Source organism: Typopeltis vanoorti, chromosome 13, assembly GCF_054136105.1.
Source record: "Typopeltis vanoorti isolate ZY-2024b chromosome 13, IOZ_Tvanoo_1.0, whole genome shotgun sequence".
NCBI classification, from domain to species: Eukaryota; Metazoa; Arthropoda; class Arachnida; order Uropygi; family Thelyphonidae; genus Typopeltis; species Typopeltis vanoorti.
Genome location: NC_143561.1, coordinates 27,855,810 through 27,883,617, shown reverse-complemented (window position 1 = coordinate 27,883,617; position 27,808 = coordinate 27,855,810). Strand labels below are relative to the sequence as shown.

At 35.5% G+C, this 27,808-nt stretch overlaps 1 protein-coding gene across 1 annotated transcript in view; it reads left to right on the top strand.

Moving 5' to 3' along the window:
• LOC150100011 (S-phase kinase-associated protein 2-like) overlaps positions 1–27,808 on the top strand; it is an 82,242-nt gene that overhangs the window by 47,419 nt on the left and 7,015 nt on the right. The window contains exons 4-5 of the mRNA XM_090402674.1: positions 7,644–7,727; positions 17,931–18,045. Coding sequence (XP_090258800.1) covers positions 7,644–7,727; positions 17,931–18,045 — 199 coding nt within the window. The remainder of the gene's footprint in view (positions 1–7,643; positions 7,728–17,930; positions 18,046–27,808) is intronic.

Sequence of the window (27,808 nt, the reverse complement as noted above, 5' to 3'; positions counted from 1 at the left end):
TTCCATAGAGAATCTTTTGAATTTTATTTTGTGGATAATTATTTTTGGATAAAGTTTTTGATATGAGTTTGAGCTCATCAAGTAGATCTTTTTCTTCTGTGATGATATTTATTGCTCTGTTTTTGAGCATGTGAATAATGCTAAGTTTTTGTGCATAATGATAAGTATGCACAAAAACTTAGCATTATTCACATGCTCAGAGATGTCAACAACAGAACAGACACCTCAGGATTAGGACAACAGCTCCATGCCGTACATTGAAGAAGATTTCAAATGTAGAAACTTGAAAGAAGCTACAGTGGTACTCCGTACAGGAAACAATCTCAATAGAAATCAAGGCATGATGTTAAAAGAACATTTGAAAAAGCTTAATAAATTCACTATGTTTAGCAGAACTGAATTAATCGAACGACTATAGAACTCAATCTACTAACAATGATTAATTCTCCACACTTTATGCTCTTAATGTCGACTGTTCTTTTCAATTTTTTTAACTGATTTTAAGGTCGTTACCACATTCTTCTGTTGTAGCATTTAATGTTAATGTAACCATTCTCGTCCTGAAGAAGCCAGACAGATCCATGCTGGCGAAACTGGTTGACGATTGTATACATATATTTATATAAAAAATAATGGTTTTATATCAGTAGTAATGTCTTCATTATTGTTTTGTCCTTAAATTGGGGTCATACCTTAAATTCTTATAATGTTCTATCCATTGTTGTTTCTCTTGTGTTATATTGATTTGTGCTGTATCTTTTTTCATTGTTTAATTTTTTTAATATTTTGTAGACAGTGTTTTTGTCTTCCATCTATATCTTCTACTTTAATAATAAATCTGTCCCAGGAATCTTTGAGCTTTCTGTACTATGGTTGTAGCTATTTTTTTCTTTTGTTTTAGCATATTTCTTATTTTTCCTTTGTATGTTTTTGAAGGAATGTTTTGTATCCTTTTTGTTTTTATTTTATTGCATTTTCTATATCTGTGTTCCAAATTTTTTGTTTTTCTTTTTAATATTTTAGTTTTTCTTTCCAAGTACTTCAGAGGCTGCTTTATGAATTATCTTTATCAATGTTTCCATTCTTAATCTATATCTTATTTCTATTTTAGAAACTACTAAGGAATAAATTGAAAAAATTACATTTCCTCTGTAATTATGTGCATCTCTTACACGTGGAGCTAGTTTCTAATTAGTAATGATATAATCAGTTATAGATCTTGTTCCTCTGCAAGTCCAAGTATATTAATTTATATCCCTTTTTTGAAAAAAAAGTATTAGTTATTTAAAAATTATCGAAAATACAGAATCCTGATAGTTCTTGACCATTGTTATTCATGCAAAGCTCTAGCTTTAAGATCTGCTGCTATTAATATATAATCATTTTTATTACATTTATTTAACTTTTTTGTAGTTTCTTATAAAATTTTCATAGTCCACTTTCTACTTTCTTCAGGGGTATACACTCCTATGATATTTAAGTAGCTTCTATTTGTTTTTAATTTAACTGTTATAATTTGATCATTTATATAACACTTCTTTCGTATTCTGTTTTTCCATTTATTATCAATTAAAATGGCCACTCCACTAGAAGTCCTAATATATTGGTCCACTCTGCTATATAACATGGTAATGGCTATGTTAATGATGCTAGTTGTTTTGCTATTTCGAATTCCTTTGTTATTATGCTTCTTACATTCCATATGGCTACTTTTAAAATGTCTGAGATTCTTTTTCTTTTTTGGCCATTTTCCATTGTTTTTGTTCAATGAATTTTTAAGTAAAAGTGTCTGAGTTACAGAAATTTTTTACTTGGTAAGGTAACCAGCCTTATGCAAAACTTCCAACTTGGAGGACCAAGGTGTCTCTTTAGTCCAGCACCTACCTCTTGAATTGTCCAACTAGGAAGGCTCTACAAGTAGCTTAGCTACCTTTTGGCATAGCTCTTGAGTTCATTGATGTGTGCAAGCCTCCTCACCACATCAAGGTGGAGATACCATTAAGGAGGAGAACAAAATTATTTATATTATACTGCTATGTAAAAAAACACTGATTATTAGTAAATGAAAGAATTATCAGAAAACAAAGTGAAAGATATATTAAAAAAAAAAGAAAACAAAAGAAATGCACATAACAAGCACAATAAATAGTACAAGATGATTTGCTGCTCCATCAATCCACATATACTCCTGCTGCAACCACATGAATCACCTGATCAGCATTATTAAATCATAGGATATGCCTTCCCCCCCATCCCTACTGTTATTTACTGAGCTACCAATGTAGACAGCCACTTTTTATTATTAGTTAGTGATTTATATTGTAAACACAAATTCGTTTCCATCTATTCATAAGTTTTTGTTCTTTTTTTTTTTTTTTTAATTATACCATCATAAATGCAAATATGCAAGTAAAGTTTATGCGATCACATGTTCTTCACTCTACCCCCCCCCAGCAACTTATAGAACATGCACACATATATCACAAATATAAATTATTTATAAACCATTTGACAGTAATGAAAGTATTTCTGTTCATGCCTATTCTTTCTCTCTTATATTTGTCATTCTTTACATCTTTTAGTAATTCAAGTATAATAACTAATAATCAAATATATCATTCTCTTTAATTATTGTTTTCTAATATATCCTGAAAAATAACATTCCTTTTCATCTCCCTCCCTGCCTCTATGCTGATTTGGTTACAATAAAAGAAACTGTCATGATAAGTGGCATGTCTGGTGACATGCAGGCACAAAATTGCCAGAGGCCATGGTGATTTCCTCTTGCTTCACCAAGGATGGCAAGAAAGCTATGATTACCCTGGTGTGAACATTAAAGAGAGGTTGTGTTTTATCAATGCTTATGTTTATGTTCTGTAACAAGGCAACTAGACAAGGGAGATACGTACTAGTATATGGAATTGCAACTCATCATACAGTTCTTAGGGATGGGCTTAAAAGTGTCGAATATGTGTTTAAACTTCTTTCTGACAAAGCCATTCTGTAGTGTGATGCTTTGGATGGTCCAGTTCTTGTCAGAGATTCTCAGGATTGGAACAGATGACATATGCTCTACTATGGTAATATTCATTTTTTGAGAGGGATGATGAACAAGTATTTAGGCTTAGGTGCTGGTTTACACTAATAATACAATTTAATAGAATAATACAGAACAAAGAAAAATAATTAAACAGGAAGTTTAATCATTTCAATATTTCATCTCTATCACATCTTCAGGAATGCAATGTTAAAATTGTAATAACACACACAGGAACACAAGTAATGAGGGGAAGAAATGAAATTAGACTATATGAAGACTATAAAGTCTTATGAAGGGTTGCCCAACATCTAAAGCTAGCCAATGGCACCCATAGTGGGTGCCATTGGCTAGCTTTAGATGTTGGGCAAGAGGCCTAAGAATTAAGTTTCCCAGTCTTGGGAACTTTAATACAATCATATTTAGGCCTTCCTTAAAAAGTGTAGGGACTGGGGAATCATACCTACTTGTGTTAAGTTTAAATCAAAATTTCACTCTCCTAAATCTCTGCACATGTACAGGTGTGCCAGCTTTGCTTCATGAACAAATCATAAATTATCTACTATTAATACAGCCATTAGCTCTCTTTCAAGTTGAACTCTCCTCTATTGTCAACCCTGAACTTTAGAGTGTTTTATTTAATATTTCTGAGAAATCAACCCATGAAGAATTTCAGAAGATAAAATATAAACATATTAATAATCTTTGTTGTTCTTCTCAGCTGCAAAGTTAGCCACTAAAGTTGTCATTAAGTCGTCATCAAAAAGATTCAACAAAACAGCTGTTATTGTGCTTTGACTTTGCAGTAGCACCTCAGCAAGTTCCTGGTTTAGAAATCGTGGTATAGAGAGCATGGCATACACAACTTATCTCCTAATGTTGTCAACAATATCATGCTCAATGTAGCTAACATCTTATCACAAAAGACTCCATCAAAAAGAAATTTTCTAATAGCCACAGTGGTATACTTTGATTTTGCAAAGGCTTTTGATAGATTGCCACACTACAAATTGGTAACTAAACCAAAGCAGATGGGATGATAAATTAGTGAGTTGGACAGGCAACTGGCTCTCTGATAAGTATCAGCAATTTATGTATGCAGGTGTAATATCATTATTTAATTTGTATAATTATCATATTGGATTGGTTTAACTGCTGATATATAACTATTTGTAGATGATGCAAAACTGGGAAGAGTGATGAAGAATCAAGCAGATGTTATGGCTTTACAGAAGGACTTGAATAGATTAAATGAGTGAGCAACAGTACGGAACTATCAGTTCAAAGTTGCATATTGTGCGATTCTGAAATATGGTAGGCAACAATGGGATGCAAAGTATACACTTAGCAGGGAAATTCTGGAGGAAGTTGAGGAGATAAGACTTTGGAGTGGTGGCAGACAAGGATCTGAAGTTCAGAGAACACATTGCACAAGTTGTGAAGTCATCACATCAGATTATGGCAATTAATGCAGAGAACTTTAATGTGTAAAAATAAAGAGGTTCTAGTTCAATTGTATAAGGCCTTGATCAGGCCTCACATGGATTAATATGTACAGATTTAGTGTCCTGGTTTTCATGGTGATGAGCATATATTGGACAGGTTCCAGAGAATACTGACTTATGCCACCTTAAGATGTAGGATCTCCTTTCTCAACGATGACTGTAGAAATCCATGGTGCATACTTTCCACAAGCATATTAGACAGTTAATGGGAACTTTGAAGCATGTAATATGGTCTTGGACTGTTGTGGGACAGATGTTCCTTGACCCCATCCGACACTCCAATTCATCCCACAGATGTTCAGTATGGCTGAGATCAGGGCCCTGTGGAGGATAGTCAAGTGTGGTGATGTTCGTGTTCACAAACCATGCAGTTACAGCAGCAGCAGCCTTATGACATGTCTCTTTCAGCATAATGTTGCTGAAAGAGACAATGGTCACTTCTGTAAGATGCATTGCATTGTCCAGAATGTTCAAATATCTCTCAGAGTTCAATGTTCGCAGCACAACATTGAATGAAGGCCAAAACTAAATGAAGAAAAACGGGACCATACTATCACACTGCCACCTCTGCATTTCATAGTTGTAGTTATGCACTCCGGTAAGAGACAGTAACCTGTTCGTCTGCTCGGTAAAGGGTGTAGCGTGATTCGTTATTCCATAACACAGCTTTCCAAGCTTCCACATCCCACTGTCTATGCTCTTTGCACCACTGAAGATGGCATGTTGGATCAGGTAATATGAGGCTTGTATATTGCAATTCTACTATGGAAACCCATGTTGTGAGCCTTGGTTTTGAGTGTTTTTGTACAGATTTGTATTTCAGTCAATGCCCAGAATTTCGCATTCAATGTATTGGCTGAAGAATTGCAATTTTTACATATTATCCTTCCTAGTAGCATCCTACAGTCACGTTTGGCAAGTGTGGTAGTTCATCCACTGCAAGTAGCACTTGCAGTGAATGAGTCATTGGGATCCGGAGTGAAGTCAGTGTTCTAATTCATCCTGAAGAGCTGTAGCCACATCATGAACTGCTCTGGCTACAGAAAAGGTCCACTTTTAATGTCCACTACTGGAAAGTATGTCACAGGGAAAGTCTGTTTAGTTTTGAGTAAGTATCTGAATACTTTTGATCGGATAGAGTACTTTGTTAACTTTTCCTTCCCCGTTCTGTTTAAGTGACCATATTACTTTAAATTAGCCCTGCTCACATTCTTGAAAGCTAACAATGTCAAGTTCCTTCCCAATGTCTTCATTTTTAATATGATTCTGCCACTGATGCCATCTGTTCACTTGCCTAATTTTTCTTGGATCCCTCATATCTATGGTATCTAGTCTTTGATCAAGTGCTTTATTTCTAACCCAACTCTCAGATCCGTAACTGGTTTTGAACACTGGCTTGTATACTGCTAGTGTGGATTTTTGTCTAATTTTGCTGTAATTTCATATACATAGCAACAATACCAGCTTTACTTATTATGTTGTCTATTTCCATATTTAACTTGCCATCTTTACTAAACCTGTGCCTAAATAGCTGAAATATTTTACTTGTTCTGTAGGCTCTCCATTCAGAATGCAGTTGATGTGTTCAATGTTTCTGCCTATTTTCATAGGCAGAAACATAGGTCTTTTTATTGCTAATTTTCATGCCAAATTTGTTACAGCCACTATTCAGTTTAGTTAGAAAATCTGGATAATACTTGCACTAAATGTGTTTAAAAGTACATCATCTGCATAAAGCAGACAGCAAAGTTTGACATTTTTAATTCTAATATCAAGCCTAATGCCACTTTCTTTCATAATGTGATCCATGATGAATAAGAGTGGAGATAATGTACATCATTATATCAAACCATCTTCCTGTATTTCCTTCATTTCTAACTGCTGACTTACAACTTAAATGTAGACTATGTATTGCTCTGTATTAACCATGCAACCGGCCAAGACGTCTATAGACGTCAAGTTTATCGTGGATGCGAAGTGTATATTAAAATTGTAATATCATTGATATTACATTGAAATATATGATGGATACGAAGTATATGAGGATGTGTATTTGATCCATTATGGCTGATGAGGTGGTTAATGTTGTATAATGTTCCATTTATCCCATATAATTGTAATGTTTTGAAAAACTTTTCTCTGGGCATTTCATCATATACCTTTTCTAGATCTACAAACTTAAGTACAGATCCTTGTCACATTCCCACGATTTCTCAACTATTTGTCATGAAGTGAAAATCTGATCTTTACAACCTGTATTTGGCCTTCTTTTTCTCCAACTTTCTCTTCCAGATCTTTCTCAACATACTTGTAAAGAGGTTGAGAAAGATCTTGTATAAATCATACCTGGAACACTTAGTAGAGAAATTCCTCTGTAATTCTCGCATTCAGTTTTATACCCTTGTTTACAGATGGGAATCATTAGAGCTATACCCCAATCATCATGGATTTGACCTTCTGACCAGTTTCTCTGCAATTATGCAGTGTGCAAAACTTTTATACTTTCATACTTAAGAATTTCTAGTCAAATGTCATCTACTCCAGCTGCTTTTCCACGTTTCAAGTTTTTGATTGCTTTTTCTATCTCAATTATTGATAGGTACTCCTCTTTGCATTCTTCTTGAAAATTTTCTAGCATTATTTTGTTACTACTTGTTTCATTTAACAATATTTCAAAGTTATTACTCCAGACATATACAGGATATCCTTATCTTCAGTTTTCATGTCACCTTTATCATCTTTGGTGCCTTTTACAGTACTTTTTCCTCCATTTCTAAGCTTTTTAATAGCCTCCATAACATTTTGCCACTTCTTAGTAACAATCTGTTAAAAGTGATCTTAGCAACTTGTTCCTTTCTATTGTGCCAAAATACAACTCTTCAGCTATATAATTTCAAAATAAACTTTATGGCTCAGCAGACTATATGAAACAAAGTAACCTTGCTATTAAAATAATCAGTCATAAACAATATTGAAATGCAATTGAATTGTCGCATTTATTCGTTATTTGTATTATGGTACTTCATTTGAAACATAGTCATATATTTGGTGCTACCATAGTTTAAAGAAGTTTACTTATGAATAGTTTTATGTAATTGTAGCTGTAAACATCTGAAGCATCTAGCATTGCCATGGTGTTGGGAAATTACTGATTTTGGATTGGAGATTCTTATCCAGAACTGTAGGTATGTAGCTAACTATTTATTTATTTATTTTTATGTAGAAAGAGATAAAAATGATAAGTGATTTTGAAAAGAGGAGGCCTTTAAGGATTCCTTTTTTTTTTTGGTAGTTTCATTTATTTTAGTTTGGAGGCATAAAAATCCATCATAAAAATCATGAAAAGGAAAAAAGCTTTTTTTTCATTGCCATTTCATCAAGAGCTTTCAGCACTGTACTATACTACAAAGAACTTAATCCTCTCAAGGATAAATATAGTGCATTTCATTATACTGTTTCGAACTCAGCAGGATAATCGTTCAGCTGCATGATTCCTTAAAAATAAAAAATCAGTAAGATAGATTTTTTCTTTCCTAAGCGAAATACAATGGTACCTTGAGATAAGAGTTTAATTCATTCCATGACTGATTTCGTAAGTCAAAATGCTTGTATCTCAAATCAGTTTTCCCCATTGAAATTATACCAGCCCCCAAAAACCACTCCAATTTTTTTATAATAATGTATTTATAATGAACAAATATTGTATACAAGCAAAATAAAACCAAATACTAAACATACGTACATGTAAAAGAGAATCTAAAGAAATAAACAGTGTTGGCCGAGCCGATTAGCGTATGGTATTAATTTTTTCTTTCACTTCACTTTTGCTTAACTTAATTTTCTTCTTTGCTAGTTTTTTTCTTTTTTGCCACGCTTTCGTCACTTTCATCTGCAGGGTGTTTCAATAGAAACCTGTCCAAGGAGCTTTGTTTCTTCCTCCCTTTTAGAATGTTTCTGAAATGAGTTAGGCAAGTGTTATTAAATAGCGCCGCTGCACAACCAGTTGCAACATTTTCAGGGTATTTCTTTTCAATAAAGTCAGAAACTTTTTCCCACATTGCCAACACTTGAAGTGATAACCTCCTCTGCTGTTGTACCAATCTCCTGCCGAACCTCCTTATGTTGCTGCGTGTGTTGTTCCGTCAACTCCTCCGTCGTCATTTCCTCGGAATGTGCGCCGACAAGGTCTTCGATGTCTCCCTCATCCACCTTCAGGCTCATGGACTTTCCGAGAGACACAATCTCCTCCAGTACTTCCTGTTCAGGGCTAAATCCTTCAAAGTCCCTTTCAGCCACAGCTTTTTCCATGCAGAGGTCCTTTTTGTAACACCTTGCCAGGCCATATCAATAATTTTGAAGCATATGACAATGTTGTAGTAGTCCTTCCAAAACTCTCGAATTTTCGAACCACCGACGACTGGCTTTGAACTGCTCTTGTGAAGCCTCCTGTGCTGAAGTATCTGGGGTCTGCTGCAGCAAATCTGCGTAAATGGCTCGTGCCTTCTCACAAATTATAGTCTCTGTCACAATGTCTCCTGCGAGCCGCTTCCCTGTCAACCAAAAAATCAGCAGGTTCTCCATCTTTTCATGGACAGGGTTGCGTAGCTTTGAAATGATTTTAACGATCCCTTTCAAACTTTAAAAGGCTATAACTCCTTAGCTGGAGTTATAGCCTTTATCGAGTCCTTCTGCTTCAGAATGGTACATATCGTAGAAATAGTGCGATCGTACTGAGTTGTCAAGTCTATTACTCTTACGCCTTGCTCATGTTTGTCCTATTATCTCGCACTTTAATTCTATGGATATCACCTTTTTCCTCTTCTCACCACTGTACTTTATACTCACCTTCTTTGGACTCATGGTTATACGAAAAAAATTAGCTAAATAACTGTACACACAAAAAAAAAAAAAAAAAAAAATTAAAACTCAACACCACAGAAATGCTTCTGTGGTTAGGTAAACATGTGAACTGAACGATGCACAAGACTCGGGAATCTCAGCAGAGTGATGGTTGTGACGTCACAGAAGCAGGCTTGTATCTCAAATTCTGGCTCGTAACTCAAGGCAAAAAAAAAATCGACCTAGTGACTGCTCGCATCTCGAAAAACTCGGATGTTGGGGCACTTGTATCTCAAGATACCACTGTATATATATATTTACTTTATGCAAACTGGCTTTTGTTATATAGTACTAACTTGTACTTTTTTTTTTTACAGTTTTTAATTTTATTCAATAGTTATTTAAAATGGTAGAGCCTCTGTAGCTCAGTCGGTATAGATGAAGCCCTTTGGTCGGAAAGTCCGGGGTTTGATTCCCATCCATGACGTGAGGAACCTTTATCTGGTCTCTTTTGATAAAGGTGATTTTTCAGGTCTCATACGAAGGTAGAGGATTTTTTCTTCCATGGGGTGCTTAAGGGTCAAAGCTGTATAACTGAGAGGAGACCTCCACATAGCCTTTAAAGGAATGTGGAGAATCGACCAGAGCTCCTGACCTAATGTCCAATCCTCACCTTCTCGTGGTGCACCCTGTTGGGTATCTACTTGGATACTGAATGAACGAGGATGGGCTGGCAATTTGGGATTTAGCCGAGTCGTACCATCATTTTTATTTTGGTTTAACCAATAAGAAACAAAATAAAAATGATGGTATGACATGACAAAATTTCACGCCGGCTGGGGAGTCGCCCGGTTAAACAAGGCACTCGTTGTTTTCGCCAGGGAACCAGGGCTACCAGTGAAAAGTCAGCTACTGGAACAAATCTGAAAACAAACCCCAACTCAACATCGCCAGAGTTAAAGATCGGTACTATCAACACAAGAAGCCTGAATGACAAAGAAATTGAGCTAGCTGATGAATTAGATAAGTACGACATAATAGGGGTGACTGAAACAAAAAAAAGGCAAAAACTGGTGAGATCTTTCTGTGCAATAAATACAAAATGTTATATTCAGGCAATGACAATCAAGGAAAAGAAGGAGTAGCCATAGTATTCAACACAAATTACGAGGCTAATCTTCTTGAATGGCAGTCAGTCTCAAGTAGAGTAATGTGGGCAAATATGAGAATGGGGAACTGGACAATGAGACTTATTTGTGCCTATGGTCCCACAGAAGGTTCTACTAAGGTAGAAGTGGAGGAATTTTTTGAGGCTTTTGAGAAAGCAACTGACACAATGAAAAAGGAAAAGTTGGTCCTTGTTGGGGATCTAAATAGCAGAGTAGGAAATGATTGTGAGACATACAAAAATATTTTGGGAAAATTTGGAGAAAAGAGCAAAGCTAATAATAATGGCAAATATCTGTTGGATTTCTACTCAGGACATGGACTGGTTATTACTAACACCATGTTCCAACATAAAAATGTGCACAAATTCACATGGAGAGAAGAGGCTAAGAATAAGAAAAGTCTCATTGACTATGTTATTGTTGATAGTGATGTTTTCTCCCTGATGCAGGACTCCAGAGTGTACAGAGCATTTGAAATTGGAAGTGATCAATATTTAGTCTTGAGCAGGATAAAATTGAATTTCATATTGAAAAGAATAACATGTAAGAAAGTTTAAACCAAATAAAAGTTCAGTAGCTCTCAGATGTGAATTGTAGACTAAAATACACAAAGATTATTGAAAAAAATGAAATCAAAAATGAAAGAGTTTGATAATAGGAATCAAACCTTGGAGATTCAGTGGCAAACTCTGAAGAAAACATTGATTGATTCTGCCAGAGAAGCATGTGGTGAGGTTGTCTGCAAGGATAAAAAAATCAGAACTCTCTGGTGGACACAGGAAGTTAAAGAGGCAGTAAAGTCATGGGAGGACTTTGGCAAGTATATAGAAAATAAATATCAAGAAGGCGGCAAAATATTCTGGAGGTTTTTGAAGAAGCTTAAGAATGGAGGAAAGAGTGCTGTAAAAGGAGTTAGAGATGATAAAGGTGACGTGAAAACGGGAGAAAAAGATATCCTTGAAATATGGAATAATTACTTTGAAAAACTGCTAAATGAAACAAGCAGTGATGACAGCACAGTGGTAAAAAACACTGACCAGGCATGCAGTCAGGAATACATATCCATACTTGAAGTAGAAAAAGCCATCAAAGGCTTGAAATGTGGAAAGGCAGCAGGAGTAGATGATATTCGACCAGAAATGCTGAAGTATTGTGGTATAAGAGTCTTACAGTGACTGCACTACATAGTTCAGAAAGCCTGGACAGATTGACGAAATCCCGATGATTGGAATAGAGTTCTCATAGTACCCATATATAAAAAGGGAAATAAAACTGAATGTGAGAATTACAGAGGTATTTCCCTACTGAGTGTTCCTGGTAAGGTCTATGCAAGTATACTTGAGAAACGGTTGAGAAGAATTGTGGAAGGAAAGCTTGGTGAAGAACAAGCTGGATTCAGGCCAAATAGAGGCTGTCAGGATCAGATCTTCACTTTACGATAAATAGCCAAGAAAGCATGGGAGTATAACAGAGATCTGTATTTAAGTTTTGTCGATTTGGAAGAGGCATGTGACAAGGTGCCAAGAAAGAAGCTATTCAATACGCTACAGTTATACGGTGTCAATGGGGCATTATATCAAGCAATACATAGTCTTTATTTGAGTTGTAAGTCAGCAGTTAGAATTGAAGGAAGTACAAGAAGATGGTTTAATGATGAATTTGGTGTGAGACAAGGATGTACATTATCCCCTCTGTTATTCATTATCTATATGGATCACATTATGAAGGAAAGTGGTATTAAACATGATATCAAAATTGGAGATGTTAATGTCAGCTCTTTGCTTTATGCAGATGATGTTATCTTATAATATATATGATAAGATCTTCACTTTGCAACAAATAGTCAAGAAAGCATAGGAATATAACAGAGATCTGTATTTAAGTTTTGTCGATTTGGAAAAGGCATATGACAAGGTGCCAAGAAAGAAGCTATTCCATACGCTAACAGTTATATGGTGTCAATGGGGCATTATATCAAGCAATACTTAGTCCTTATTTGAGTTGTAAGTCAGCAATTCGAATTGAAGGAAGTACGGAAGATGGTTAATATTGAATCTGGTGTGAGACAAGGCTGTACATTATCCCCTCTGTTATTCATCATCTATATGGATCACATTATGAAGGAAAATGGTATTAAACATGATATCAAAATTGGAGATGTTAATGTCAGCTCTTTGCTTTATGCGGATGATGTTATACTTCTAAATAAATCCGCTACAAGTCTGCAAGATCCTCTGACTAAATTGAATAGGTGTTGTAATAGATATGGTATGAATGTCAGCAATAAAAAGACAAAGACAATGAAAATAGGCAGAATCATTGAAAATGTCAACTGTGTTATGAATGGAGAACCTGTGGAACAAGTAAAACATTTCAGCTACTTAGGCATGATTTTTAGTGAAGATGGTAAATTAAATATGGAAATAGACAACAGAATCAGCAAAGCTGGTATGGTTGGAAGTCAATTAAATAAATTCATATGGAATAAGAGAGAAATTAGTCGGAACACTAAATTAGCTGTATACAAGACAGTGTTCAAACCAGTTTTAACTTATGGATCTGAGAGCTGGGTCAGAAGTAAAACACTTGACTAGAGACCACAGATATGAGAGTTCTGAGAAAGATTATAGGGGTGAACAGATGGCATCAATGGCAATATCATATTAAAAATGAGGATATTAGGAAAGAACTTGACATTGTCAGCATCGAGGAATGCGTTAGCAGAGCTAATCTCAGTTGGTATGGTCACTTAAACAGAATGGGCGAAGAAAGATTAGCAAACAAGTGTTCTCTGCTAGGTTGGCAGCAAAACGACCCAGAGGAAGACCAAGATATAGGTGGATTGATACGGTACAAAGTGCCTTAGACAATAGAAATATAAGATCTGATAACGATAATATTGGAGTCGTGACAAGTAACAGACTGATTTGGAGGAAAATTGTAGATAGGAAGTTAGTAATGATGTAATTTTTTTCATGTAGTACTATCATATCCTGTACACCCCTTGAGGGTACATGGCAGGAATTTGATGATGATGATAAACTCTTGTTTTTTGTCCCTCAGAACAGGCAAACTGGTCCCCGTGAACACACAACATGACAGATATAAATACCTTTCCCCCACGTCAGCCTCTGTGGTAAGTCAGTGGGAGCACACGTAAAGTCGCATCGTATAAAAGGCCAACCCCAAATTGATGAGAAAAGGCACATGAAGAAGAAGCAGTTACATCTTAAATGGTGTACTGGAATTACCCATCTAGAAACCAGAAAAAAATTATATATATATATATATACAGGGTGTTTCAGAATACTCATTACAAACTTCTAGGGCATGTTGGGGGACTAGATCAGCTTAGGTTTTCATTAGCAACCCATCTCCCCAAATGTGTTGCAATGGTACAGGTTGAAAACGTTTCATGTGCACGTTACAAAGGACATGCACATCAGATACAGGGTATATTACATTTTAATTTCATAAACATTTACAAAAGGTTCTTGAAGTTGCAACCTCCAGCTTCACAGCATGCATGTGTAGCAAGTTCTTTCTGGTGCACTCTTTCAAAAATGCCTGGCATGGTTTGACCCCAGACCAAAAAAAAAAAAAGTTCAATGGAGTTAAGTCTGGTGAACAAGTAGACCATGCCACTGGGCCACCTCTGCCAATCCATCGCCCACCAAACATTTCGTGGGGTTAGTGTGGAACATCACATGAAAAGTGTGGTGGTGGTGTAAGTCATGTTGAAACTATATGTGTTGCCTAATGTGCAATGGTACATCTTCCAACAATTGTGGCAGTGTCACTTGCAGGAACGTCAAGTACATGGGCCATTCAAGCATAGTGTGGAAGAAAATAGAGTCCAATCAACTCATCACCAATGATGCCTGTCCACGTGTTGATGGGAAACTTGTTCTGGAATGGCAGTGAGTGATGTAAGCGTTGTACCTGGACCAAATGTAGCTGTTTTGGCAGTTCCCTATGCCTTCCCTAATGAGAACAGCTTCATTGGTGAAGAGCACCCATTTCTGGAAATTGAGGCTGTTCTACATAATATTGACTGAATCACCTACAGAACCCAACCCATAATGCAAAATCATTTGGGTCCAGAGCATGAACCTTCTGATACAAAAAGGGATTAGATCTGATCAGCATGCAGAGCCTGCCAGGTGCTGGAGTGAGGGACATTCATGCATGTGCAATACCATGGATACTTACAGAAGGGTTCTTCTCAACCTGGTGAAGTACCTCCTCATCAAAGTCTAGGATACAGCATGGCCTTGGAGCTCCATAGTCATGCCTGTTGTCATTGAAGGAACCTGTTTCCCCATAACTGCTGATTCGCATTGGCAAACAGGATGTGCAGTAGAGTTAAACAATGTGGAAACACTGTACATTAAATCATGTTGGCATAGACAGCATTCATGTAATTTGTCGTTTTGCATTAATATGATGTGCATCAATGCTACACTGCATTATCATCACCACCACTAGGGAGAGGATTTTTGTGGTTTTAGCATGAATGTAACCTAGGGGTGATCCGAACTATTGACTGTAAGAGACTCTACCAAAACAAGTCAGTTTGTTTGCTGATCACCCATTTGTGATACGTAAACATCCTTTCCCTAGTCACATTCTCCCAATGTTAATGGCCTGATCCATACCAGTGACTGAACTCATGTCAGTACAGATCCAAAAATGTTTTTCAGCTGTACCATTGCAATGCTGCATTTGGGGACATGGGTGTTGCTAATCAAAATCTGATCTACCTGGACTGACCCCCTTCCCCTGCATATCCTAGAATTTTGTAATGGATATTCTGAAATACCCTCTGTGTGTGTGTGTGTGTGTGTGTGTGTGTGTGTGTGTGTGTGTGTGTGTGTGTGTGTACACATGCACAGGCACACATACTGATTCTACTGCTTATTAACTCAACTGTTTCATTCGATATTTCTTCAGGAAAATATATACATAAAGTAATTTTGAAATGTTATTTTAATTTTGAAATTTTGATCCAAACATAACATTCAAACAACATTAACAGAGCCATATTAAAAATTAAGATGTTAGGAAGAACAATATCACGTTCCTTCCTAACAACTCATTGTTGTTAACATTCAAGAATATGTGAGCAGAGCTGGTCGAAGGTGATATGGTCACTTACAGAATAGGAGAGGAAGGGTTGGCAGAACAAGTGTTTTGCCAACCTCTCCCTTCTTTTGCAGGATCTCATGAAAACGATGATTTGTTACTACAAGTGCCTTAGAAAATGATCAAAGAAAATGTCTTGACAGATAATAGATTAATTTTGAGAAAAACTGTTGATAGGAAGTTATTAATGGAACTGGACTTCTTTCATATTTTACAATCACAATGTTCTATAAAACCTCAGAGGATACAGCAGAAATTTGATGATGATGATAATAATATCTGCATTAAAAAAAAAAAAAAAAAACATTGATGCGAATCATTGTTCCCAGATCATTTCACAGTGCAGATGTAATTAAGTCTACTACCTGCAATTGAAGTGAACTGTTGTAATTTGCCTTGCTCATCATTTATTGTCAGTTTAACTTACAATTATATACATTTTATATATATATATAGTTGACCCTTGAACAGCACAGGGGGTTAGGCCCCCCCTGTTGTTTGAAAATCCACAAATAACTTTTGACTCCCCAAAAAACTTAACTACTAATAGCCTACTGCTGACCAGAAGCCTTATCGATAACGAACGGTCGATTAACACATATTTTATATGGTATGTATATTATATTCTTACAATAAAGTAAACTAGAGAAAGAAAATAATATTAAAAAAATCATAAGTGAAAATACTTTTCAGTACTGTATTGTATTTATTGATACCCCAAGTTTACGTCGTCTGTTTACAAGATGAATCATATGTCTGTCAGTACCTACATCAATATTGTCTGATATGATACAAAATACTGCAGATGTTATATGTAATACTAACACCAGACATCAAAAATGAAAAGATAATGTGAAAAAGAAATTATTCATATTTATTTACAGGTATAATGATTCATGCATTGATAATGTAGAAACAGCAGTATGATTGTTTTATGGTAGCTTAGTGCAATCGATAAGATTGCTCTGCAGTAGCCTAAATTAAATTAATTTAACTAATTAATAACAGTTAATTTTTTGCAGTTATGATTTAACACTGCATCTTTACACTGTTTACATTTCTCTCGATTGCAACTGACCGTATACGGTCAGTAAGTGTTTGTGTGCATGAGTTTTGATAACTTTTTATAATAGATTTGTATATGTTTTATGGTAGCAAATCATAAAATAGACTAGTATCTACATATATTTTATGCATTCATAACATACCCAACTTTTTCTTAATTTTTTCGATATTTCTAAGCTATTCAGTTTGTCTGAAGTTTCTTCAAATTGTCGAAATCTCCAAAAAATTTTCCAATATATTTATTCATAAAAGAAACGTGTATATAAGTGGATCTGCACAGCTCAAACCTGTGTTCTTCAAGGGTCACTTTATATGTATCCTCAGAAATGTCCATAAAGAGGAAAAGTGAATTTGAGAATATCATCTAATTCCTGATGTATACCCCAAAGGGGAGGATTAGATACAAGATATTATGATGGTACTATATGAAAAGTTGCATCATTAATAACTTATGATCAACAGTTTTCTTCCAAATTATTCTGTTACCTGTCAAGACTCCAATATCATTAGATCTTATATTTCTGTCCTCTAAGACACTTTTTTATTGTATCGATCCACCTATGATCTTCTGGGTCTTTTTTCCCGCCAACCTGGCAGAGAACACTGGTTTTTCTAATCTTTCACTTTTCCATTCTGTTTAAGTGACCTTACCACCTGAGATTAGCTCTGCCAGAACATTCCTGAATGTCAACAATGTCTAGTTCTTTCTTGATATCCTCATTTTTAATGATACCACCATTGATGCCATCTGTTCACTCCATTAATCTTTCTCAGAACTCTTATATGTATGGTGTAAATTATTTTAAGCTCATCATTTTACAAATACATAATACAAGCTTGGTTGGATTATCATGTAATGAATTTCTTTAATTTTCTGAAAAAAATATTAACTTTTTTTTTTTTTTTCTTTTCATGAGTTAAATTATATGTAGCACCTGTTGGGTTCCTGAAAACAAAACAGTTTAGAAAGTTGGAAATGTTGAAAAGTAATATAATGTGTTTCATAATGTTAAAAGTGAAGTAAATAATAGAACAAAATTTTGAATGGTTAAATTTCCCTCAAATTGTTTTGATAGTATAGTATATTTGTCATAAAAATTAAGTTTAAAAAAAAAATGTAATAAATGTATATGGGAAAAAAATACATTAAATACATTGCTTTGATTGCAGGGAGTTGATAATTTTGGATTTGGTAGGCCTGTATAGGCTGACTGGAAAATGGTTGCTCAAAGTGCCTTCTTGTCTTCCTAGTCTTAAGTTTCTAAATCTTGAACAGTGCAATGATGTAAGTAAATTATTGATACTTCCATTTTATCTTATTAAACAACTGGAACTTATTGATAAACTGTCCGATCAGAAATATCCTGACACCTATTCATTGTAGTGAATATGGCTAAATACATCACAACCATGACTCATGTATTAAAGGAATTGAAGATGGCAAGAAATTATAATTATATTCTTGTTTTAAACCTTTATCCAAGTGTAAGCAAACAAAGCCTGCATGTGAAGTATCTTCATGACTATGCGACTTGTATATAAAAGCTAGTGACCTCACATTAATTGCCTTAGTATCCCATAATGCAAAGCATACATCCTCTTCAGGTGTGTATAATGCTATTCATTATGGGAAGGACCTATTTTGACCTTTATTGAGGTACTGCTAAGGTGCAGAGGTACCTCTCTCCAAAAACTGCATGATCTATAAAATCACTCTAAATCTCAATGAATGACCTAAAAGGATCATTCTTAATATCATCAGTGGCTCTGCTCAGTGACAGGCAAAATATCATCTACCAGAACTGCTCTACTCCCTAAGAAGCAAGAAACATTATTAAATTAAGGTAAAGTGCAGGAGTTACCTCCCCAAAAAACTCTGAGCAATCTACAGGTCATTCTAAATCTCACTGAGTGACACAAAAGGATTACCACTAAACTCATTAAACTCATTTGTGGCTTGACTCAGTGATAGGAAAAAATCTGCCACTAAGCAGAACAACTCTACTCCCTGGAATTGAGCCCAAATTATTAAAATGTCATCAGTGGGAATAGAGATACCAAGGTTGAAGTAATGCAGAAGTATTTCCCATGTACAAATAGTGAAAAGGTGTAGTAAAACCTTACTGTTAAAATACTCTGGATTAGAGGTAGTAGTTGAAAGTTTTTTCACTTGGTTATAAATTAAATTCATGCACAAACTTTGTTTACTTACAGCTGTATAAAGGAAACTAGAATATAATGCTTTGGCATCTTTAATTTAATTTATAACCAAACAAAAAAAAATTTTCATCAGATATAAGAGGAAGTACACGCTCTTGCAGTGTTTGTAGATAAATATTAAAATTAGTAAAAAAAGTAAAATTAGTCATACTAAAGAGCTCAGTGACTTTTGACATAGCAATATTGTTGTTGCATAGGATACCTTTGCAACAACTCAGTTTGGAAAATTTCAGCCCTGCTGTAACTTCCTTCATCAATAGTAGGGGATATTATTATGAAGTGAAAATGACTAGGTGCAACAACATAATCACAACCTGATAATCCACATAAAATCACAGTGGGACCAGTGTATGGTGCAAAAAAAAATGCATGTCCTTGGTTGAAACACTCACTACTCAGTTTTGAAATGCCTCAGTAAAAGTGCCAATATTGTAACTGTTTGTTGAGTGCTAAAGAACATGGCTTGTCATGCAGCAATACACACACAAGCCTAACATTCAGCAAGGACAACACTAAGCATTAAGTGGAGTGGTGTAAAGCTTGCCACCATTGGACTCTGGAACAGTGGAAATGCATTCTCTTGAGTGTGATGAATCACGCTTCACCACTTGACAGTCCATTGGACATGTCTAGGTTTGGCAGATGCAGGAATGCTACCTGCCCAAATGTGTTTTGCTAACTGCAAAATTTGGAGAAGCATCATGGTCTGGGGATATTTTTCATGGTTTATGTTGGGCCTCTTAGTTGATAGGCATTCTTAATACTGTGATCTATAATAATATTCTAGATGCATCTGTACATCCAATTTTATGGCAACAGTTTGAAGACTTTTTTGTATCACAACAACAATGCTACATCCACAAAGTGAGATCTCTGTAGGAATGGGTTGATAAAATGGGTATTGAAGAACTGGACTAGCCTGCTCAGAGCCCTAATCTGTTTCTCATTGAACACCTGAGGAATGAATTGGAATGTTGATTGCAAGCCAGGCCAAATCACCTGACATCAGTGGCTGACTTAATGTTCTTCTGGAAGAATGGAAGGGAATTACCACAGCAGTATACCAAAATCTAGAAGAAAGCATTTCCAGAAGTTTGAAGGCTGTTATAGCAGCAGAGGGTGAACCAAATCCATAATAATGCCTTTCATATTAGTGTGAGAACTGAGAAAGCAAGCATCCAGATATTTTTGATTATATTAGTGTATTTGACTAATATAATATATGTAATATTTTACATATATTATTAAGTTGGTAAAGTTAAACATATAAAGTGAAATCTTTATAAAAACTAACCTCCTGGTGATTTTGTTTAAAAATTGTATGTTAAATATCAGCTTTGAAGAATAAATACAGACACATTAATGTGCATGGAAAAGCATGTTCGCATGCGCGCACACACACACACACACACACAAACTTTATTATTCGGTACAGTACAGTTCTGCATAATATTGTCTCCAGATCAGAGCAGTATGACATTAAGGATAAGGCAATGAAATTATTAGGATTGACTCAGGGAGAAAAAAAAAAAAAATTTAAGATCAGTTCCATTCTTAATTTTTATCACTGATATTAACTACGTAATTAAATTAAAAGTTTTAAGTGTCAGAATTTGCAGCACCATTGAAAAAAAAAAAAAAAAAAAGGTAGTTCACAATGAGCAAAGGATACTGTTCACTTTAGGTGGGATTTGGTGAGTGAAGAATAGAAATCCAGAATATGTTGCAAAAGCAAGCTAAGTGGCTTAAAAAGATTACCGAATGCTGAAGAATACACTGATAAACAGAAATATCTCTGTTGTTATTCCTTTCTGTAAGTCTGGTATGGCAATCAACAGGAAAAGACGTGTTGTTAGAAAGCTCCTTAAAGATCTGTGATTTTTTTGTTAATTTATTAAATGTTTTTAATTTAATGGTGTATTTTTAGTATATTATTGTAGTTTTTTAGTGTAATTATTGTACTATTATGTCCTCATCGCATCAGGACAGTGTCTAAAGCTCAAGTTTTTGCTACCGAGGAGAGCATTTGTCCTGATGAACAAAAGTGCTGCTGCAGTGTTGATAATTTATCTGAGGATAAGCTGTTAGAAATTTCTTGATTAAAAGAAATTATTAGAGAATTAGAAAAAGTGGAAAAACATTTAACTAAACTTAGACAGGATAAGAAAAAGGATCAGAACAAGAACAGGCAGGAAAGCACTGAACTTGGTAATCATAATATTAATAACAACGAAGTAAGTCAGTTAAAACCTAAGAAAACAGATTATATAGTATGGTGATTCAATCTTAAAATTTGTGCTTGCTGAGGGGGTCACCACTTCTATCTTGGGGGGGGGGGGGGGGCAGAAATTAAAGATATGACAAATGTAATTGAAAAACAAAAAGAAAAGTAAAAGAGATGATAGTTCTAGTAGGTACTAATAATTTAAATAGTGACAAATATAGTATGAGAGAAGATATGAAAGGTCTGTTGGAAGAAGCGAGAAAGAAATGCGAGAGAGTAAAAATTGTAGGAATGCTACCCAGATATGACAGTACTGAGTTAAGGAGGGCAAATGATTTCACATGCAGACTATGTAGAAGAAATGGATGTGAATTTTTAGATATGTAGAGTGATGACAGAAAAGACTTGTGTAAGTGGGATAGCCTGCACTTGAATTCATTTGGCATCAGGAGCCTGGAAAAATTACTTCTTAGTATGAGACCTAATTTAACAGAAATTAAAGATATGACAAATGTAATTGAAAAACAAAAAGAAAAGTAAAAGAGATGATAGTTCTAGTAGGTACTAATAATTTAAATAGTGACAAATATAGTATGAGAGAAGATATGAAAGGTCTGTTGGAAGAAGCGAGAAAGAAATGCGAGAGAGTAAAAATTTTAGGAATGCTACCCAGATATGACAGTACTGAGTTAAGGAGGGCAAATGATTTCACATGCAGACTATGTAGAAGAAATGGATGTGAATTTTTAGATATGTAGAGTGATGACAGAAAAGACTTGTGTAAGTGGGATAGCCTGCACTTGAATTCATTTGGCATCAGGAGCCTGGAAAAATTACTTCTTAGTATGAGACCTAATGCAGAGAGTCAGGAAAACTAGATTATCAAGGGAGGAATGGGAAAAATGTGTGAAAGTTCAGCTATGGTATGCAAATGTGATAAAGATATGAATGTCTTTCAACATGATTATGTATGTTGTGAAGGGATGGAAAAATACGCTTTGGGTTTGAACCTTTTGGATATGTCTCGGGAAGGAAAAGAGAAAGGTCTAGAACAACACCAAATAGATTGCATATCTAATTATAAGAATAGGCTAGGTAGTAATTTATTATGTCTATACACAAATGTCATCAGAAACAAATTGATTGAGTTCATTGCTTTATTGAATATGATGTAACCTAAGATTGTTGGCAGGAGTATTACTAATGATATGAGATGACTTAAGTCCATTTAGAGTAGAAATGCAAGAAAACAATGATGATAACAATGTCCCATGTAACATGAGTTTGAGTCTATTTGGTGTGAATTGGAGGCTAACAAATGAAATATGTGGTGGGTTGTTGCTACGGACCTGGCAGCTCAGTTGCAGCAGACAAAGAAATGCATCGCCAATTTAGCCTTATGGTTACCAAACGAGTGATCATTATGGGAAACTTTAATTTTCCAAACATTGATTGGGTAGAATAAGAAAACTCATGATAAGAAAGAAGAGGAATTTATTGAATTGTTGTGAGACAACTTTCTCAGGCAGCATGTGAAAGAAGGAACTCAAGGTCAAAGAGTGTTGAATTTGCTTATAGCATCAGAAGGAGTATCTGTTAAGAATATGGCTATTTTACCGCCAGTTGGTGACAGTGATCATGCTCTGCTTTCTTGGGAAGTATCTAATCGTATTGATGGTCTAATTATAACAGGTTCCATGCTGTGAACTACAAAGCTGGATATTATAATCAACTTTTACAAGAATACTATCTTTAATCCCATGGTATCAGTTACTGAATAGGAAAAATGTCATCAATTCATGGGAATCTTTGAAAAGTGCTTAAATGAGGCGTTATCTGAATGTATCCCTAGTGTTTAAAGAACAAATAGGTTGGGAGTAAAAATGGATGTGCAACCTTATTAATCAAGAGATCCACAAGAAGATGATGTGCAAAGAATATCATGAGAATAACAGTGAGAGGAGTTATGAAATAGATAAAGCTCAAACCAGAAAAGTAACAAATATTGTGTGGAAAGCTAAATCGTAGTATGAAAAGAAATTGGCCATACAAGCTAAAGGTAATCGAAAAGAATTTGATCGTTATGCTACAATCGAAAGAATGAATGTGAAAGAATAACTTTATTGAATGCAGATGGTACTCGAGTGTTGGACGCTAATGAGATTGTTCAATTAATGAGCGCTCACTTTGCTAAGATATATCAACCAGGTGTATGTAACATGATGCACAGTATTACTGCTACATTGGTTGCATAACGTAGATAAAAATTTGTCTATTGGGACAGATGAAATATCAGCAAGTTTGCTAAAGGAATGTTCATTCAAATTAGCTAGACCTTTCACATATTTATATAATTTGAGTCTCAGCTCAGAAATGACACCACAGGAATGAAAGAATTGTATGATAATTCTATTGTACAAAGGTTGTTCAAAAACTGATGTGTTTAATTACTGTCCTATCAGTATCTCTGGTGTGTGGTGGTGAAAATTTTAGAGAAGTTGGTAAGAACTTGCATACAGAAATGGGTAGACAAACAAGCTATGCTCTGCAAGGATCAGCATGGGTTTACTGAAGGAAGATCATGTTTTAGCAATTTGCTCAGATATATGGCCTAGTTGGATAAAGGGAATGGATACACTACGATGATGTTGGATTTTTCTAAGGCATTTGATAGGATACTACACGAAAGGCTGTTGCATAAACTGAGAATATGGGACTGGCTTATAAACTCTTGACTTGGATCAGGGAATGGTTGACAGACAGATATCAAAAAGTGGTATTACAGTGGGTGTGAATCTGCCAGATTTAAGGTGACCAGTGGCATACCTCAGGGTTCAGCTCTTGGGCCATTATTGTTCAATCTGTACATTAATGACATCAGGCAGGGCCTAATATCAGATGTGCAATTGTTTGCCAGTGATGTGAAGATGGCAATCAGGGATGCTACTGATATTCAGCACTTACAAAATGATTGGAATAGGCTGGAAATTTGAGCAATGAAAATGGCTGTCAGTTTAATGTTAGTAAGTGTAAAGTTAAGCACTTTGGCATGATTAGAGTTCCAGTAGCATATTATATTAGTGGGGTTATGCTATAAGAAACTGAAGAGGAAAGAGATCTTGGCATATTGGTGGATAATAATTTGAAGTTCAAGGTCGCAAAAAGTTGCAAATACAACTCAGAAGATAATTGCACTGTTGAAGCGAACATTGACATTCTTGTACGTTGGTAACACATGACTATTAAATTATTTTAGGAATTTAATAGTTATTGACATGTAAGGATAAGGAAGTCATTTTTCCTCTTTGTAAGGCTTTGATAAGACCACACCTGGATTATTGTGCACATTATTATTTGGCCTCCCAGATTCCAAAGGGATAAAGATGCTGTGTGGAAAGGGTGCAAAGAAGAGTTACAAAGATTATATCTGGATTATGGGATTTAGATCATGAGGTCAGATTGTATGTGGATTACAGACTCTGGTTAACAGGAAAAAGAGGGGTGATATGATAGAGGTCTGTAAACTTTTGAATGGGTATTATAGGATAACATCTGAAATTTTTCATTATATGGAAGGTGAAGAGAGAACACAGTGCTATCCATGGAAGTGAAGTTTGTTCATAGTCAAAAAAGGGGTAAGAGCTAGGTTTTTCTCTCACAGAGCATTAAGTGAGTGAAATAGTTTGCCTCTTGGGGTAGCGAGTGCATCTAGTGTGAATGAATTTAAAGGAAGGTATGACAGCTGGTTTGGGTGATTTATAGCCTCCCTCGATGATTCCTTGACTCCCTGGAGGTCTTGGATAATAATAACACTGGATTACTGTGCACAGATTTGGTTGCCTGGTGATGTGGAACTGTCAGAGAAAGGACAGAGGTTGAGTGACCAAAATAATGATCAGTTTGTGAGTTACAATATTTAGTTGATAAGCAAAATTGACAGAAACATAATGTTACTAAAGGAATTTTGTAGAGTAGATGCTGAAGAAACTTTCCAGTATTCCCAGGACAGGAAAGAACAAGGAGTCACTCTTGGAAGTTGCATTTTATTTAATTTCATTTTTAACAGTTGTATAATGTTTGCCAGCCTGGTCATCTGACTGGTTAATCTATCTGATCTCAAACCAACAGGCTGTGAGTTTGAATCCTGCCATGGGGGATGGATATTTCTATGTTTTTTAGGTGAGAGATGATTTTCATTGCCAGGTGTAAGACCAGCACTACTCCACTTATTTGGAGGTCTGAAGTGGAAAAATTCCATGCTTGGTCCTCTAGAGCAGCATTTCTGGACCATGTAAAAAATAAAGAAAGATGAAAAAAAAAATAATAATAATAAATAATTAAATTAATAGAAAAAGAAATACTTAGCCCACCCATGGTACAAATATACTATAGTTCAAAAACCTTTCATGAGTGGGAGCCATAAAATATATGTATATATATAAAATCCTCAAGGGCTTACTTTAGTGAGTTCATGCATGGCAAACCTGAGGCACCTGAAGCTGGACCATGCCTTACTTCATGTAATATATACCTGTTATATTATCTGTAGACTGGTCCCTACTCTTCTTTCCCTCTGTATTTCTTTTCATCTTGCTCCTTTTCCCCAATGCTATTAGAGTATTTGAGGGCTAGGGGTGATTCTATAGGAATCACCTCCTGTATTCCTGTTTTTTCACCTCACACAGTGGGAGTCCCTTCTCCTCCCAGGTACCTGCCCACCCCCATTTAAAAATGGTGAAGACAAATCCGAACTCTATACAGCGTCGGTTGTTGCAGTTTACCAAGGGCCGCACTGGATGTTAGGCTCCCTGGACATCTAGTGACAAGTGGGCTACAGGAGCAAGATTTGCAGAACTCGAAAGTAATTACTAGGAAAAATTAGAGCATGGCAGAAAATTGCCAAGTCATGCAGTGCTTCTATTGTTCAAACCTCTCAGTTGAGGGATTTCAGAAAAGAATATTCCAACTTTGGCTTGAACCACACACAAATTCGGAAATTTCATTTGAAAGGCTGATGCAACAGCCCAGCATCATTATCAAATGCAAGATATTTAGTGAACTTGAGCTTGGAGAACTGAAAGCTTAATCTGTAAAAGAAGACTGTACTGGCCCTGAACTGACTGAGAATATGAACATAGCAGAACCAGATTCCAATGTGCAAAATGTTGAAAATGCTGAAAATATAGAAATAGTTGAAAGGAATCTATCAGAGAAGGAACAAGAACTCACCACAAAAATTATCAAGCAAATGAACAACAACAACATGGAACAAGTCAGGCTTCCAGTATTCAGACAAGTACCTCAACAAAAACTGAAGGAACTTCTCCAAGAAGCCAATAAAACTGCAATGGCTATACCTACCAGAACTATTGGCAAATGAATCAACTTATGTACTACTCAATAGCCTACATAGGAACATCCAAATTAGTCTATAAAATTAGACTTTTATTCTCCGGTTAATACTTCCACTTCCAAAGTGGAAGCATTTACTGGAGAATAATATTCTTAAACTTAGAGCAGACGTGAGCAATTTGAAAAACCTTTAGGAAAAGAAGCTGAAAAGCATGAAAACCCAAAATAACCTCCTAAAGAGGTATAATATTGGAACACAACCTATTGATGAAGTATTAGAAGAACTGAAGCAAAAAATAGTTGCAGTTGCAGCTAAAATAAGAAGATACAGTGCATGCATAGTACAAGCAAAATTCAATGTTTCATGCAAATCAGCACCAATTTTACAAGAAAATCGATAGCTGCAGGAATGACAATTTTAAAGAAAATATAAGTACTACAGGCAAAGAAAATACACTTAAATTTTGGCAGAATCTGTGGGACAATCCTAAAAGGCATAATAATAAGGCAAAGTGGATTGAACAGATTATGAATGAATCTCAAGAACCAAAAATGTACCAACTGAAATGCTTCAGAAATAAGCTGAAAGGATAAAAAATTGGTCAACGCCTGGGAAGGATGAATTACATGGCTTACTGGTTGAAATATCTGACAGGCTTGCACAAAAAACTTGCTGACCAATTTAACGATGTTTAGAAGGACAAAGCAAAGAAGAGTGGCTCACAGCAGGCAAAACGTTTTTGATCATAACAGATAAGGAAAAAAGGTCCAAAGCCAGAAAACTTCCAACCAATAACCTGCCTGCCAACAACTTTTAAGCTACTCACAGGCATACTAGCTGACAAAATATATAGCTATTGTAAAGCAAATTCCTTTTTCCCAATTGAACAAAAAGGTAGCAGCAAAAATTCAAGAGGCACAAAAGACCAATTACTGATTGACAAAATGATTTTGAAAAATTTCAAACTTAGAGAAACCATCCTTCATATGGCTTGGATAGATGCCAGCCTGGTTGGCTGAGTGGTTAGTGTATCTGCTCTCCAGCCAAAAGGCTGCGGGTTCGAATCCTGCCATGGGCATGGATGTTGTGATTGTCTGTGAAAGTACTAGTGGTGGTAGTCGGCGGTAGATGGTGTTGGTGTTAGATGATGAAGGTTAGTGGAGTAGTGAGACGAAGAGTTGTAGAGTAGATGCCCTTCCTCGATGAGTCTTTGGACTCCCTGGAGGTTTGATGTAATAATAATAGATTATA